This window comes from Pelodiscus sinensis, chromosome 28, assembly GCF_052426305.1.
Source record: "Pelodiscus sinensis isolate ZL-2025 chromosome 28, ASM5242630v1, whole genome shotgun sequence".
NCBI lineage: Eukaryota > Metazoa > Chordata > Testudines > Trionychidae > Pelodiscus > Pelodiscus sinensis.
Genome location: NC_143079.1, coordinates 17,341,701 through 17,359,090, shown reverse-complemented (window position 1 = coordinate 17,359,090; position 17,390 = coordinate 17,341,701). Strand labels below are relative to the sequence as shown.

Sequence of the window (17,390 nt, the reverse complement as noted above, 5' to 3'; positions counted from 1 at the left end):
AGACACTTGATCAAACTGTTCTGCGATCCTCACATCGAGTAGGCTGAGAGAGGAGCACGCAGCCCTTCACAGCCTGTTGCCTGACCCCACTTGTGGACAGAGAAAGTTAGAGAACTCACCAGAAGTTTCCTCCCCAGGGTCATTGGAAGCCTGGGAGTTGGTCCTGGGAATTGGGGACTGGCTCTAAAGTGATGAGCAGCTCCTGGCTCCTGGGTATCATCAATTGGATGTCCTCCTCCTCCTTCACATCTTCGTCCTCCTCCTGTCACCCCGCCCTCTTGAAGGCTGACACCAGGACTCAACAACCATGGTGTGAGAGGTAACCAGCTCCCTTCCTAGCATAGCATCCAGGTGTTCATAATAGAAGCAGGTAGGAGGTGTCGCCCAGAGCATCTGCTCTGCTCCCTGGCCTTCTGGTAGGACTGGTATAGCTCTTTGATTTTAAGCCCGCACTGCTTGAGGTTCCTGGTGTGACTTTTGGTGGTGATCCTACCATAAATGCTGACATTCCTCTTCTTGGTGCAGAGTTTGTGGAGGTCAGACTCCTCTGCCCACACCTTGATGAGGTCCAAGATCTCCCTAGCATTCCAGGCTGGAGTACTTTTATGTCCCTGGGCCATGGAGGCTGTGGGAACAGAAGTGCTTGCAGCCATCAGGGTGTCCAACGGGTGGTGTGCTGGTTGGTCGCACAGGGCTCAGCCACATGGGACAGGCACTTCCCCAGTTCCCAGGATTTCTAGAGCTCCACAGGAGGGCGGAGCAGTGGAGACACCAGAGCAGACAACTGCAGGAGCCCTCCGGGAGGCCAATTAGGTCAAATTAATGGCATTGGAGTGTCTACACTACTGTTATTCCGGACATGCAAGGTCGGGAATAGAGTTACTCTTTGTGAAAAGCAGGATTATAGGGTTCAAATTCCGTAGTCCCTAACTGCAGAAAAATGGGCTTGGTAGTGTGGACATATCATTTACATAATTGATCGTGGGGTCCTAATTTTGGAGTCAGGTTGTAGCGTAGACCAGGCCTCAGGGTGCAGCTACAAGGTCATTGCCCTAGCCTATCATTTTGACCAGATCACCCTTTGCTGAGTTCCCTCTCTCCACAGCATCACACACAAACTACTTGTCTTCCCATTGAAAGCCCCCCATGATTTGTCCACACTCTACCTATCATCTTTTTCAACACTGCATTCAAAGATATGCAGTTGCCTTCTACCCAAACTGAATTTTTTGAATGTGTCAGACCTGCCAATGATCCAAAAATTCTGCAATTTAACCAACTCTGTTAGGGTGTGTCTACACTACAAAGTTAATTCAAACTAACAGATCGAACTATCGAAGCGCTTAATTTGAACTAGGTAAACCTCATTCTACGAGGAGTAACGCCTAGTTCGAATTAAGTAGTTCAAATTAAGGGCTGTGTAGCCACTTAATTCGAACTAGCTGGAGGCTAGCCCTCCCCAGCTTGCCCTGGTGGCCACTCCGGGCCGAACCAGGGAAACTCTTCTGCCCCCCTCCCAGCCCAGGAGCCGTTAAAGGGGCATGGTCTGGCTACAGTGCTTGTACCAGTTGCAAGCCTGCCAGCACCCAGCCAGCAGACCCTGCACCTGGCACAGCATGAGCCAGCCACCCGCTGCCACCCAGCCCTCCGCCTCTTCCCAGGACCAGGCTGGCGGCTCCCAGGAGCCTGCCCAGGGCCGCAAGAGGTGGGCGCCCGCCTGGTCTAGTGCAGTGATTGTGGACCTCATCGAGGTTTGGGGGGAGGCCTCCAACGTCCACAATCTCCGCACTAGGCATAGGAAAGCGGCCGTCTAGGGCAGGATAGCTGCCAGCCTGGCCACCAAAGGCCACATGCGAACCCAGCAGCAGATTTGCATGAAAATCAAGTTGGTCCAGTGAGACCCTGAGCCCTGAGCTAAGAACATAAGAACGGCCGTACTGGGTCCATCTAGCCCAGTAGCCTGTCTGCCGACAGCAGCCAACACCAGGTACCCCGGAAGGGAAGGACCGAAGACAATGACCAAGCCATTTGTCTCGTGCCATCCATCTCCAGCCTTCCACAAACAGAGGCCAAGGACACCATTTCTACTCCCTGGCTAATAGCACTCCATGGATCCAACCCCCATGAATTTATCTAACTTCTCTTTAAACTCTGTTAAAGTTCTAGACTTCACAGCCTCCTGTGGCAAGGAGTTCCACAGGTTGACTATGCGCTGTGTAAAGAAGAACTTTCTTTTATTAGTTTGAAGCCTGCTACCCATTCATTTCATTTGGTGTCCTCTAGTCCTTCTATTATGGGAACTAATGAAAAACTTTTCTTTATTCACCCTCTCCACACCACTCATGATTTTATAGACCTCTCTCATATCCCCCCCTCAGTCTCCTCTTTTCTAAGCTGAAAAGTCCCAGTCTCTTTAGCCTCTCTTCATATGGGACCTGTTCTAAACCCCTAAGCATTTGTTACACCCTTTTCTGAACCCTTTCCAAGGCCAAAATATCTTTTTTGAGGTGAGGAGACCACATCTGTACACAGTACTGAAGATATGGCATACCATAGTTTTATACTTCCCCTCCTCCTTCTTCCCCTGGCTTCCCCCTTCCGGCTCCCTCCTCCTGGGTTTCCCCCTCCCCTCTCCCACCCTCTCTCTTCTCCTCTCCCACCTCCTTTTCCCAGTCTCCCCACAGGTTAATCCCCCCCCCCCCAGTTTTGTTAAATAAAGAGAGTTTCTATTTTTGAACACACGTGTCCTTTATTTTGTACATCAGGAAGAGGGGCTAGGGAGGGATAAGTGGAAGGAGGTGAGGGAGGAATGGGGTACGAGCCCCGATTGGGAGGACTGGGGTGGCTCTTCGGGGTGGAAGCTCTCCCGCAGGGCCTCCTGGATCCTGACAGCCCCCCGATTGACTCCCCCCGGATGGCCGAGTGCTGGGACGTGCCGAGTGTGGGCACTCAGGGCACTCCAAGACCGGACTGCTTTGCTGTCCCTCATTGAGTTAGACAAGCAAGCGGGGAACCCTGAGAACTGTCTGTCCGGGGTGGGGGTCGGGTCCCTTTAAGCACAGCCCTCGCCTAGCCTGAGGCATCAGCTCCACACTCTAAGTCCTAACCTGATGCCCTGCCGGCACTCCCAGCCTTAACTTCTGTTCAGGATCCACTCAATGTGGACATGCTATTTTGAATTAGCAAAACGCTAATTTGAATTAGTTTTTAGGTCTAGATACACTAATTCGAATTAGCTTATTTCAAATTAACTAATTTGAATTAAGTTAGTTCGAATTAGTTCTGTACAGCAGAATTATTTCGAATTAACGTAAATAGCTAATTCAAAATAACACATCTATACACAAAAACTATTTCAAAATAGCATATTGCTATTTCGAAATATCGCATCCACACTGAGTGGACCCTGAACCAAAGTTAAGGCTGGCCGGAACCAGTGCTGGCAGGGCATCAGGTGGAACTTGAATGTGTGGGGCTGCTGCCTGAGGCTAACTGAGCTCCGTGGCTAAAGGGACCCTACCCCCACCCTGGACAGACAGTTCTCAGGGTTCCTCGCTTGCTTGTCTACCTCGATGAGGGACAGCAAAGCAGTCCTGGCTTGGAACGCCCTGAGTGCCCACACTCAAGACACCACAGCACTCGGCCACATGGAGCCAGAGCTACCCCTGGGCACACCAGTGCGTTTTGTGGGGTCAGTGCCGTCAGCGACTGCACTTGCTGCAGGCTGCCATCTGGGGGGTCTATCAGGGGGCTGTCTGGATCCAGGAGGCCCTGAGGGAGTGCGTCCACCACAAGGAGCCCTCAGAGCCTCCCCGGTCCTCCTCACTGGGGGCTCGTGCTCCATTTCTCCCTCCTGTCCTTCCACTTGCCCCTCCCTAGCCCCCCTTCCTGATGTCAAATAAAAGACACGTATGTTCAAAAATAGAAACTGGGTTTATTGATCAAAACTGGGGGTGGGGGATGAGCCTCTGGGGAGACTGGGAAAGGGAGGTCGGAGAGGGTAGGAGAGGGGAGGGGAAACCTGGGAGGAAGGAGCTGGAAGGGGGAAGTAAGGGGAAGAAGGGGGAGGGGAAGCTCAAGGCTCACGGTTGGGGATCTCACTGACTTTTATGCAAACCTGCTCCTGGGTTCGCATGTGGCCTTTGGTGGCCAGGCTGGCAGCTATCCTGCCATAGATGGGCGTGTTCCTCCATCTAGGGCTGAGATCATGGACGTTGGGGGCATCCCCCCCAAACCTGAATAAGGTCCATGACCTCCACCTTGGACAAGGAAGGCGCCCGCCTTCTCCAACCCCTGCCAGGCTCCTGGGAGCTGGCAGACTGCTCCTGGGGAGCGGTGGAGGGTTGGCTGCCAGTGGCTTGTTGGCTCATGTTTTGGGGCCACTGGATCAGGGGCCCTGGTGGCCACTGCTGGCTCCAGGCTGGCAGGCTTGGAGCTGGCACAGGCACTGTGGCCAGGGTCTACCCCTTTAATGGCGCCGGGGCTGGGGGAGAGGAGAGTAAGTTTTCCTGGTGGTGCCCAGAGTGGCCACCAGGGCTCCCTGGGAAGGGCTGGAAGCTCCCTATTTCGAATTAAGTGTCTACACAGCACTTATTTCAAATTAGCTATTTCGAATTAGGTGTTATTCCTCATAGAATGAGGTTTACCTAATTAGAAATAAGGGTTCTGCTATTTCAAATTTATTTCAAAATAGCGGTTTGTTTGTGTAGACAGCTATTACAGTTAATTTGAAATAACTGCTGTTATTTCGAATTAACTCTGTAGTGTAGACATACCCCAAGGTGCTACAAGAGCACTCCTTGTTTTTTAAGTTTTTTAAAGTTACAGACAAACATGGTTATCCCTCTGAGTCTTAAGGGTTTATATGGCTCTAACCATCACAGTAGCTGAGCCAGTTTTTAGGCATGATCCTGAATTTGGACATATCCCCATTTCCCTAAAAGTTTTGCCAAGTTCAGATGCAGCTCCAAGTCCAGCTATTATTTGTACTTCAATACAAATAACACTGAACCTCAGTGTGCTCAACCCTCTACAAAAAGCTTTGTCCCAAGAGAGCTTGCAGTTCACATACACACTGCACAGATCAGCTCACCTCTCATGCATGCAGGAAAATGGAACAGTTAACGGGAGGCAAGTCAGACCCTGACGGTGAGAATGGGAGAGGAACAGAGGATGTTGTCAGGCTGTTCTCTCAGAGATAAATAATTTGCCATATTTGGACATGAATATACCCCACCTACTGCTATATAGCCTGAGAGGAGTCAGCTTGGCACATGCTATTGAGACCTACGCCTCCCCAAAAGCATCCTGCATCTCTCAAGCGAAAGGGTGAGTAATTGCCAGCATCCAGCACCAATTTTTATTACTTATTTTCATTTGTGTTTGTGCAGGATTTTGCTATTTGCATTTGTTGTTTAAAAATCTCTCACCCCACCCTGTATGATGTAACCATACAGAGCTATATAATCACCCTTTGCTTTCAGTTACTCTTAAGTGCCCTGGATAAAAAGAACCACTCATAGATTCAGAGTAATTCATCAATCAAAGACAGATCTCAAAGCAAAAGGAATTACATCAATGCAACAAGGACAAGAATTCACTTCAAGCTGTCTTATCTGAGACATACGCTCAGATAAGTTACCTGATCACTGCAGTTAGATCCTAAAAGAACTAGCTGTTTCTTCCAGACTGTGTAATGTTAATTGGTCTGGGACATTAAAATGATCACTGATCATGTTTTTTAATAGGTATAGCTGCATGTTGGACACTAAATGACCTTTCCATTGAATTTCAAAACCTTGTATCTATGGATGTTTTCCCTGGACAGAAAGGTCTATGCATCTGCTTGTTTAGATAGAAGCAAATATATTGCACTTGAAGATTTACCCAACATTGCTAGGGTCCTAAACTCAATTAATTTTGGGGTGTTTTTTCATGTAAATCATCGCTCTGCACTGGGGCTGGGAAGGAGGAGTTTCAGGATGCAGGCTGCCCTGTAGAGAGAGGACAACTCCAGAGCCCTCTCTAACTGCTGCAGCCAGGTGAGAAGTCCCTCTCCATGGCTGATGCAGCTCCAGCAGGTACAGCCAGGGGAGGGTTGCATGTCCTCATAAGAACATAAGAACGGCTGTACTGGGTCAGACCAAAGGTCCATCTAGCCCAGTATCCTGTCTACCAACAGTGGCCAGCACCAGCTGCCCCAGAGAGGGTGGACCGAAGACAATGATCAAGCGATTTGTCTCCTGCCATCCCTCTCTTGACAAACAGAGGCCAAGGACACCATTTTATCCCCTGGCTATTGCCTTTTATGGACCTAACCTCCATGAATTTATCCAGCTTCTCTTTAAACTCTATTATAGTCCTAGCCTTCACAGCCTCCTCTGGCAAGGAGTTCCACAGGTTGACAACACGCTGTGTGAAGAAGAACTTCCTTTTATTAGTTTTAAACCTGCTACCCATTAATTTCATTTGGTGTCCTCTAGGTCTTCTATTATGGGAACTAATAAATAACTTTTCTTTATCAGCCCTCTCCACACCACTCATGATTTTATAGACCTCTATCATATCCCCCCTCAGTCTCCTCTTTTCTAAACTGAAAAGTCCCAGTCTCTTTAGCCTCTCCTCATATGGGACCCATTCTAAACCCCTAATCATTTTAGTTGCCCTTTTCTGAACCCTTTCCAAGGCCAAAATATCTTTTTTGAGGTGAGGAGACCACATCTGTACACAGTATTCAAGATGTGGGCGTACCATAGTTTTATACAGGGGCAGTAAGATGTCCTGGGTCTTAATTTCTATCCCTTTCCTAATAATTCCTAGCATCCTATTTGCCTTTTTGACCGCCGCTGCACACTGCGTGGAAGTTTTCAGAGAACTGTCCACAATAACTCCAAGATCTCTTTCCTGATTTGTCGTAGCCAAATTAGCCCCCATCATACTGTCTGTATAGTTGGGGTTATTTTTCCCGATGTGCATTACTTTACACTTATCCACATTAAATTTCATTTGCCATTTTGTTGCCCAATCACTCAGTTTGGTGAGATCTTCTTGGAGTCTGCTTCTGTCTTGACTATCCTAAACAGTTTGGTATCATCTGCAAACTTTACTACCTCACTGCTTACCCTTTTCTCCAGATCATTTATGAATAAGTTGAATAGGATTGGTCCCAGGACTGACCCTTGGGGTACACCACTAGTTACCCCTCTCCAATCTGAAAATTTACCATTTATTCCTACCCTTTGTTTCCTGTCTTTTAACCAGTTCTCAATCCAAGAAAGGACCTTCCCTCTTATCCCATGGCTATGTAATTTACACAAGAGCCTTTGGTGAGGGACCTTGTCAAAGGCTTTCTGAAAATCCAAGTATACTATATCTACTGGATCCCCCTTGTCCGCATGTTTGTTAACCCCTTCAAAGAACTCTAAGGGTATGTCTACACTGCAAAGTTAGTTCGAACTAACAGACGTTAGTTCGAACTAACTTTCCTAGGCGCTACACTAGCGCTCCGTTAGTTCGAACTTAATTTGAACTAATGGAGCGCTTAGTTCGAACTAGGTAATCCTCATTCCACGAGGATTAAGCCTAGTTCGAACTAGCTAGTTCGAACTAAGGGCTGTGTAGCCCTTTAGTTCGAACTAGTGGGAGGCTAGCCCTTCCCAGGTTCCCCCTGGCGGCCTCTCTGGGCACAACCAGGAAAACTCTTCTCCTTTCCCCCAGCCCCGGGCCCTTAAAGGGGTAGACTCTGGCCAGACGGCACTGGAGTCAGCCAGCCCTGCCAGGAGTCTCTGCCCCGAACCAGTGGCTGCAGCATGAGCCAGGCAGCCAGTGCCAGTGAGACGTCCCCTGCCCAGTCCCCCAGCACCCAGGGGCCAGCCAGGGGCCGTAGACGGCGCGCGGCCTCCTGGTCTAGTGCGGAGGTCATGTATCTCATTGAGGTTTGGGGGCAGGCCCCCAACGTCCAAGATCTCCGCACTAGGAGGAGGAATGCGGCCGTCTATGGGCGCATAGCAGCCGCCATGGCCAGCAGGGGACACAGGCGCACCCAGGAGCAGGTGCGCATTAAAATTAAACAGCTGCGGCAGGCGTACGCCAGAGCCACAAGGGGCGGCGCCGCAGCAGGGGCTGCCACCTGCCCCTACTTCACTGCCCTCCACCAACTATTGGGGGGCAGGGCGGTCCGTGCCAGCCCGGGGGACATCGAGCTGGGACCAGAGGGCCCTGACCTGGGCACACCAGAAGGGTCACCGCCAGCAGTGTCATCCAGGGAGACCGTACCGGGTAAGTAGTTTGAATTAAGTAGTTCGGGGGGGGGGGGGGGGTGGGAGGGAGACCAGGGACCGCGCGCGTGGGCCATGCCTTCCACGGATCACGCAGACACCTGTGCACGTGCGAGCACGTGCCATGCCACCCTTGGGCAGGTGGCTCCAGCTGCGTGACATCCAGGGACCATTGCCCAATAGGCACATGCTTGTGCAAAGAGACGTGACATGCTCCGGACCCCGGGGCAGGACCCAGCAGGATGATTTCCCTTCACATGTCCCCTCTACACGGAGGCAGGGGACATCTCCCCCCCCCCCCCAGCCGCCCCGGCCACACTATACATGGCACAGGGACATGGGTGCGGTCTTGGGGCAGCTCCCAGTCCCGGGGAGAACCAGACATCCTGACCATGGCCTCTGTACAAGCACAGCGGCTCTGACGGTGCAGGACATGGTCACCCTCACGTTGCGGAGTTGGGGAGGGGGCTGGGCATCATCCTCTGCGTCCCCAGGGAGAACTGACCACTTCTCTTCTGTCTCTACAGCTGCACCAGCTGCTCGTGCAGGGCGCACCACCCCGCCCGGGACATGCTCCCGCACCCGCGGCCTCCTCCAGACCGCCAGCACGGAGCAGGAATACTGGGACCAGCTCCTTGGTGCCCTGCGAGCCATGCACCGCACACTACGGGCGTGGATGAGGGAAGACCTGCAGGTCCGCCATGAGCTGCTGGCTGAGCTCCGAGGGCTGAACACCAACCTGCAGCTCCTGCTGCAGAGCATGGTGCCCCGTGTTGGTCCTGCACCTGCTGCCCCCCCAACTGCTGTCCCTCCTCCCACTCCTGCTCCCCCTCCCACGTCTCCCTCCTCAACCCCCACAACCTCTTCCTCAATGTCCACACCCCCCACCTCAACCTCCGCACCCTCCACCCCATCCCCCCGGGGACGCCGAGGCCCCCTCCCTCGCCGTACTGGGAGGCGGTCGGCCCGGCGAGCCCCCCACCCCTGATCCTTCAGTTTCCCCACTCCCTCCTTTCCCTTGCTTCCCCCTTTCAGCCCCCTCCTCCCAGTTTTCCTCCTCCCCTCTCCCAGCCTCTCTCTTCCCCTCTCCCACCTCCTTTTCCCAGTTTCCCCGAGTTTTGTTAAATAAACAGAGTTTCTATTTTTGAACACATGTGTCCTTTATTTTGTACATCAAGAAGAGGGGCTAGGGAAGGGTAAGTGGAAGGAGGTGAGGGAGGACTGGGGCACGAGCCCCCGATGGGGAGGACTGGGCTGGTTCTGTGGGTTTCTGGGGGTGGAAGCTCTCCTGCAGTCCCCCAATTGCCCCCTCTCCCCAGATGGCAGCCTGCGGCACGTGCATCCGGTCTGATGGCTGAGTGGTGTGATGTGCCCAGTGTGGGTAGTCCAGGCACTCCAAGCCAGGACTGCTTTGCAAGCGGGGCACCCCTGAGAACCGGGGTAGGGGTCAGGTCCCTTTAAGCGCAGCCCTGGGCTAGCCTGAGACAGCATCTCCACGCTCTAAGTCCTCCTCTGATGCCCTGCCGGCACTGCTTCCGGCCATCCTTAAGCCCAGTTCAGGATCCACTCTGTGTGGACATGCTAGTTCGAATTAGCAAAATGCTAATTCGAACTAGTTTTTTAGTCTAGATCCGTTAGTTCGAATTAGCTTAGTTCGAATTAACTAATTCGAACTAAGTTAGTTCGAATTAACGTAGTAGTGTAGACGTACCCTAATAGATTAGTAAGACAGGATTTCCCTTTACAGAAACCATGTTGACTTTTGTCCAACAAATTATGTTCTTCTACATGCTTCACAATTTTATTCTTTACTATTGTTTTGACTAATTTGCCCAGTACTGAAGTTAGACTTACCGGTCTGTAATTGCCAGGATCGCCTGTAGAGCCCTTTTTAAATATTGGTGTCACGTTGGCTACCTTCCAGTCATTAGGTACGGAAGCCGATTTACAGGATAGGTTACAAACCACAGATAATAGCTCAGCAATTTCCCATTTAAGTTCTTTTAGAACCCTTGGATGAATGCCATCCGGTCCCGGAGATTTGTTAACATTAAGTTTTTCTATTTGTTCCAAAATCTCCTCTAATGACACTTCAATCCGGGACAGTTCCTCAGATTCATCACCCACAAAGGATGGTGCAGATTCAGGAATCTCCCCAATGTCCTCAGCCGTGAAGACTGAAGCAAAGAAATCATTTAGTTTCTCCGCAATGGCTTTATCGTCCTTGATTGCTCCTTTTATAGCTCGATCATCTAGGGGACCCACAGGCTTTTAAGCAGGAAGCCTGCTTCTAATGTACTTAAAAAACATTTTGTTATTTCTTTTTGAATTTTTGGCTAGCTGTTCCTCAAAATCTTTTTTTGCTTTTCTTATTACATGTTTACACTTGATTTGACAGTGTTTATGTTCTTTTCTATTTATCTCACTAGGATTGGACTTCCACTTCTTAAAAGATACCTTTTTGTCCCTCACTTCTTCTTTTACATGATGGTTAAGCCACGGTGACTCTTTTTTAGGTCTCTTGGTATGTTTTTTAATTTGGGGTATACATTTAAGTTGGGCCTCTATTATGGTGTCTTTAAAAAGTTTCCATGCAGCTTTCAGGGATTTGGCTCTAGTCACTGTGCCTTTTAATTTCTGTTTAACTAACCTCCTCATTTTTGTGTAATTCCCCTTTTTGAAATTAAATGCCAGGGTGCTGGACTGCTGAGGTGTTCTTCCCACCACAGGAATGTTGAATGTTATTATATTATGGTCACTATTCCCAAGCGGTCCTGTAACGGTTATATCCTGGACCTGATCCTGCACTCCACTCAGGACTAAATCGAGAATTGCCTCCTCCCACCGAAGGTGAAGCGTTATGAAAAGGCAACATCCTATGGTCATAAAAAAGCCTTTCTATTTGCACAGGATGAGTTGGAATATTAGGAGCCTGATTCAAAGCCCACCAAAGTTAAAGGGAAGACTCCAACTGGATCAGGTCCTATATGCTCAGAAAACTTTTTCCACACTGATGTAAGCATGAACAGAATATATCTTGATGGGTCCAACTGACTGATTTTTAATCAGATTTTTCCTCAGTTGATATGGGGGAGGGGCGGAATTTTGCTTCATTTCCAATGGTACACTATGAGTAGTGGCTATTAGTTATTTCTTACCTCACAGAAGTTGCCATACACTAGGGCTATGTCTACAATGCAGGCTTTTTGTGCAAGAACAGCCATTCTTGCGCAAAAACTTGCTTTGTGTCTCCACTGCACTCGCGTTCTTGTGCAAGTAAATTTACAGTCCAGTGTCGGAAAACAGGGCTTCTTCCAGAATAGTTATTCCTCTCCCAACGAGGAATAAGCCCTCTTGTGCAAGAATTCTTCTGCAAAAAGGCAGTGTGACAGGCAACATGATTTGTGTGCAAGAAACCCCTATGGCTAAAACAGCCATCAGAGCTTTCTTGCTCAAGAGAGTGTCCACACTGCCATGGATGCTCTTGCGCAACAGTTCTTGCGCAAGAAGCCTACAGTATAGACATAGCCAGTGTGTTCAGAAATAAATGGGGTTGGGTGAAGAACAGCAGCACAAGATAATTAAAAAGTAATATATGCCTGATTCAAAGCAGTCAGGGGGAACAAGGTAGCAGCATACCAAGAATGTTCTTGTGGCAGCCTAGTTATTTAGGGGTTAATTGCAAAACACTTACAAAAACCCTGAAGTCCCTGCTCAAATCTCAATGGGGAAAGCATCTAAATTCCCTAGGCAATTTTGAACATATCAGCCACTGACCTTATCCTCTGCTTCAGTTTCCCCATATGTAAAATGGAAATATCTCACTGGTCACTTACAGGAAGGGTCCTTTGCACCTGCCACTGAACTAATGCTTTGCAAGGATAAGTTAGTCCACTGCAGCTCTATCTTTTGTATTTAAATGCCCTCACTACTATCGTTTCTGGGCATCTCACCATACCGCTGGTGAGCAGGGCAGTGTGGCCATTCCCATTTTGCATAATGGTATCTGAGATACAAAGACAGAAAGTGATTTAAATCAAGGTCATATCCCCAAATCTGTGGGCAAGGACAAGGGACTAGACTCCTGCTCTCACATTCGAGGTTGTCATTGCTATAATTAAACTATTTTTCCTGCAGCCAAGAAAACACATCAGGCTGCTCTTACATAGCCTTGGGTAATTCTGGAGGGTTACGATCAATGTTCCCTCTATCTTGTCCATCCATGTATAGAATAAATTTTGTTACGTGCACTGAGGTATGTAAAGATGTGCACCACCCGTAGAAAACACATGCTGTCAGTTGTGCACACTCTGGTAATCAGCTGGGCAGCACCTGAATCTCTCTTCCGTGGCTGTCCAAGCACATAGCTTATAGGGAACACTGGTTGTGATGCTTTGTCAATGTGGTTTTGGCCCATGAAAGCTTATGCCCAAATAACTGTGTTAAGTTGCCCCCAGACTCTTTGTTTTTATAGATGCAGACTAATACAGCTACCCCCTCTGAGACTTGAACATCCATAAAATAATTCCTGTGGCTTGTGTTTTTCAAGAGAGCGGATTAGATGATCACAATAGTCTCTTCTGGCTTTATAATCTGAATCTGTTCCCCTTTCAGACTCTCCAGAATGGGAAGGAACTGGATGGTTATCTGTTGGATGGCTATGCTTTTGCTGATGCTATGTAGCGATGTCACCCTTTGTAGGAGGGGCTCATCGGGTAAGAAAGCCAACAAGAATAAAAATCTGCCCCCCAATAACAAGCCTAACTCAATCAAAACAGAGCCTGTGAAGATTCCAGGAACTCTGTGTTATACTGGTCAATTGCTCGACATCAAACTAGAGCCTGAAGATGCCAAATATTATGCCAACAACTTTAAAAAGTTTCCTGATTGTGTTTATTACCCAAGGTGCTTCCAGTCTCTACAGCTGAACACAACCAAGGACATGTTGGCTAGCGAGTGCTTTAACGTTACAGTGAGTCTGACTGAAAACAAACTGGACTTATCTGAAGGAAAGAATACCACCAATACATATGCCAGGATCATGGGGCATGTGATAAACCACTTGTGTGCAAATGGATTCTGCTGCCAATCCTGCAGCCTATCGCTGTCAATCCACAGTGCCTTTCATCAGTTAGTAATGCTTTGCCTTATGCATTTTATTTCTCTTACCGTGCAATGAACTTGCAGCGAAAGCTACTGATTTACTGTCAGCAAGGAAGTGCCTGTCAGTAACTATTTAGCTTTTATGCTTTGTGTATGTTAAACTTCCATAATTCTTTTATTGTTTTTACCAAAATCCTTTGTGTGATTTATCTGTTAAACTGGATGTTTGTTTTAAACTGGGCTATGTATGTTCAAATAAAGGAACATGTTAATCACAGTAGTGGCCAGTCATTCATAAGAGACGGGGAGGTGAGGTAATATCCATCTGATATCCTGGGACAACTTCACAGACATTCAGAAGGCCGGTTCACAACTACTGAAGAGGGAGTAGGGGAATGTTACCACCAACCCAAAGGAACATTTGGTTAACTTCCATCAGGATGCTACATGGTGGTGTCCATTCTTGGAGAAGTTAAGCCCAAGTGGCACTAGTTGGCAGCTCAGCAAAGGGCTCAGGTGGGATAATGAGCTAGGGCTCCTAGAAATGTTTTTTTGTTTGTTTGTTTGTTTGTTTGTTTCTGAGTTAGAGTTTACTGGTAGAGTAAGATAGATGGGAAAAACCTGTCCCCTTTAACATCACCTGGACTAATTGTGCCAAAGCAAGGAAGAAGAACAGTGTTGTGGTTAAGGCACTCGGGAAATCTGAATCTATTTCCCAGTTCTGTGGTATATTTCTTGCGTGACCGTGGGCCAGTTTAAATACTACTCCTAAGTTGTGTCTAGACTGGCAAGTTTTTCCGCAAAATCATCTGCTTTTGCGGAAAAACTTGCCAGCTGTCTACACTGGCTGCTTGAATTTCCGCAAGAACATTGATGATCTCATGTAAGATCGTCAGTGTTCTTGCGGAAATACTGTGCTGCTCCCGTTCGGGCAAAAGCCCTCTTGCGCAAATCATTTGCGCAAGAGGGCCAGTGTAGACAGCACAGTGCTGTTTTGTGCAAAAAGCTAAAATGGCGATTGGGGCTTTTTTGCGCAAAACTGCGTCTAGATTGGCCACGGACGCTTTTCTGCAAAAAGTGCTTTTGCGGAAAAGCGTCCTACCAATCTAGACACGCTTTTCTGAAAATGCTTTTAATGGAAAATGTTTCCGTTAAAAGCATTTCCAGAAAATCATGCCAGTGTAGACATAGCCCGACTGGCGTACTGGCAATACCTAGAAGTCCAAAGCAAGTGTGGGGCCCTGCTGTGCTTGGCACTGTACAAACACATCATACCAGGCAGGTTCTGCCTTGAAGGCTGTGTCTACACTGGCAAGGTTTTTCCGGAAAATCAGCCACTTTTCCGGAAAAACTTGCCAGCTGTCTACACTGGCCGCTTGATTTTCCGGAAAAGCACTGACGATCTACTATAAGAAATCAGCCGCTTTTCCGGAAAAGCTTTGCCGCTCCCGTTCGGGCAAAAGTCCTTTTTCTGGAAAACTGTTACAGAAAAGGGCCAGTGTAGACAGCTTTTCCGAAAAAGCAGAAGAAACGGAAAAAAGCGGTTTGGACACCTGGAGACCCCGTAGGAACCCTGGACTTCCTGGTAACCCGAGCTCTTAAGGCTGTCGCAGGCTGCTGAGCGCACGTGGCAGGAGCGTGCCTCAGGCCAGCGACCTGAGCTCTACCACGGCGCCCCTGTCCTGCCTAGCCAAGCCTCACAAGCCAGCCATGGCAGCTCCTGCTGGTGAGCCCCCTGCACCCCCAGCTCAGGAGGCCCCCCGGGGCCGCAAAAGGTGGGCTCGCTCCTGGACCCCCAGGGAGCTGGAGCTCCTCCTAGACCTCTGGCAGGAGGAGGAGGGTCTCCATGACATCCACTCCCGGCGCCAGAATGTCGACATCTTTGTCCGGATGGCTGAGGCTCTGGCCCACCATGGACACCCTGCCTGGAACAGCGAGCAAGTCCGGGCAAAGGTGAAAGAGCTCTGGCTGGGGTATGTGCGGGCCAGCGAGGGCAGGGGGGCAGGACCAGACACCTGCCCCCATTACAACCGGCTGCACTCCATACTGGGCCAGCCAGCCCCGCCAGGCCTGGACGTGCCCGTTGACACCTGCCAGCGCCCCTCCCCCCCTGTCATCCGAACCACCGAGGCGGGGGAGGGAGAGGACAGTGGCGGCGCTTTGGGAGAGGAGGCCAGCGTTGCCACCCAGCGGGCCCCCTACAGTAGCTCCTCCGAGGCCGGGGAAGGATCCACTGGTGAGTCTTTGCAGTTTGCACTCACAAGGGCGGAGGGCGGGGGGGGCCAGGCGCCCGGGGGGGAGAGCATGTCACTCAGGCCACGTGAGCTGCACGCTGCGTAGCATGAGGCAGCAAGCAGCACGTGCAACCATGTGCAGTCTGGTGACCGAGCGGCACGTGGCCGCGGCAGGCAGCTGCAGGGCACGCCTGGGACCGTGCTGCTCACACACATGCGGCGGGACCAGGGGGAAGGGTGGATGCCGGCTGGAACCGGCCAGGGCCCCAAGGACTCAGCCCAGAGCCCGCAGCTCTGCCAAGGGTGCAGCACGGAGAACGACACACTGTCCCATGCCTCGCTGTGAGGCACAGCCAGCTGCTCTTGGGTACACCGCAGCGTCACGGTCCTGTGACCGTGGCCCCCACCGAGCCCCTCGCCTGCTCCCGGTGCCTTGGCTGGCTCTCCGAGGGAAGTCCCCACTGTGGCCACACATGTCCCTGGGCTACCGGGGTTGTGGGAGGGATAGTGGGAGGGAGAAGGCCTGCCCTGAGTTTTGCTGCAAGGATGGGACATCCCCACCCCAGTCACTCTTCTGGTTCCGTCCAGGAGATATCCCATGCGAAGGGATCTGTGAGCCCAGACCGCCTCTGCCAGTTGTGCTCCCAGGCACCGTGTGGGGATGCATCTCGCTCCCTGTCTAACACCAGTGATTAGCCCAAAGCTTCACAGTCTCCACCAGCAGGGAGTTCCACAGGTGAACGCAGCACAAGCACCCTCCCGCCCTCCATGGGGCCAGGACAAAGACAATACTGGAGGAGGACCCTACTCCAGGGGCGGTCCTCCTTGCAAACATACAACATCGGGGGTAGGGGGGAAACAGAGTGGGCCCAAGCCACACAACTGTGGGGTCACCTGGGCTCAGGGGTGGAGGGCATGCGGTGTGGGGACAGTGGACGGCCTGCCTGACTGACCCATCCTTTCTTCTCTTCCCTGCAGCGGGACGAGCACAAGACCCTCCAGTCCGGCAGCAGCAGCGCCCCCAGCTGGCCAACCCTGGAGGTGCAGCCTCCAACACCGGGACCAGCTGCTTCGCCACCACGTTGTAGCGGTGGAGGCAATCCAGGGCTCCATTCGCGAGCGCGTGCAGGGGGACCTGCAGTGCCGGCAAGAGGCCTGGGGTGCCTTCCAGGCACAGTGTACAAGGATGGCTGTCCTTGGCCGCCCATGGCCATTCTCACTACACACTTTGTGCACTATGGCATGGCCGTACCCCATGCCCCCGCCATCCCTCCCGTAGCACTGCCCATGCCCCCTCCCACCCCTGCAATGGCCCCTGCTCCTATCCCAGCTCCTGCCCCCGCAATGGCCCCTGCTCCTATCCCAGCTCCTTCCCCCGCAATGGCCCCTGCTCCTATGCCCCCAGCTCCTGCCCCTGCTCCTGCCTCCTCTGCTCCTATGCCCCCAGCTCCTGCCGCCCCTGCTCCTATGCCCCCAGCTCCTGCCGCCCCTGCTCCTATGCCCCCAGCTCCTGCCCAGCTCCCCGCATGTGCAGGTCCGCCCCCGAAGGAGCACTCGCAGGGGCCACCCGTCCCAGTAGCACCTCCCCCTCCCCATCCTAGTTGAAGGTCTCCTCCCCCTTCCTGTCCCAGTTGAAGGTCTCCTCCCTCTCCCCCTTGTAAATAAAAAGTCTATTGTTCAGTTGATTCTTGTGTTGGTTATTGTGTTACTCGAGGTAAATGTAAGAAATGATTTGAGATGCCAATTAGCCACCTAAATTTAAAAGGGTTACAAACTG

At 50.9% G+C, this 17,390-nt stretch overlaps 1 protein-coding gene across 1 annotated transcript; it reads left to right on the top strand.

Moving 5' to 3' along the window:
* The first annotated feature begins 12,875 nt into the window (after positions 1 to 12,875).
* PRND (prion like protein doppel) lies at positions 12,876 to 13,630 on the top strand. The gene has a single exon (XM_014570363.4). It carries the CDS (start codon positions 12,901 to 12,903, stop codon positions 13,453 to 13,455), a length of 555 nt encoding a protein of 184 aa, XP_014425849.3. The 5' UTR covers positions 12,876 to 12,900; the 3' UTR covers positions 13,456 to 13,630.
* The last annotated feature ends 3,760 nt before the right edge of the window (positions 13,631 to 17,390 follow it).

What these genes read in the sequence shown, in the direction of transcription:
- PRND (XM_014570363.4), top strand. Translation starts at nt 12,901, where the DNA reads ATGGGAAGGAACTGGATGGTTATCTGTTGGATGGCTATGCTTTTGCTG.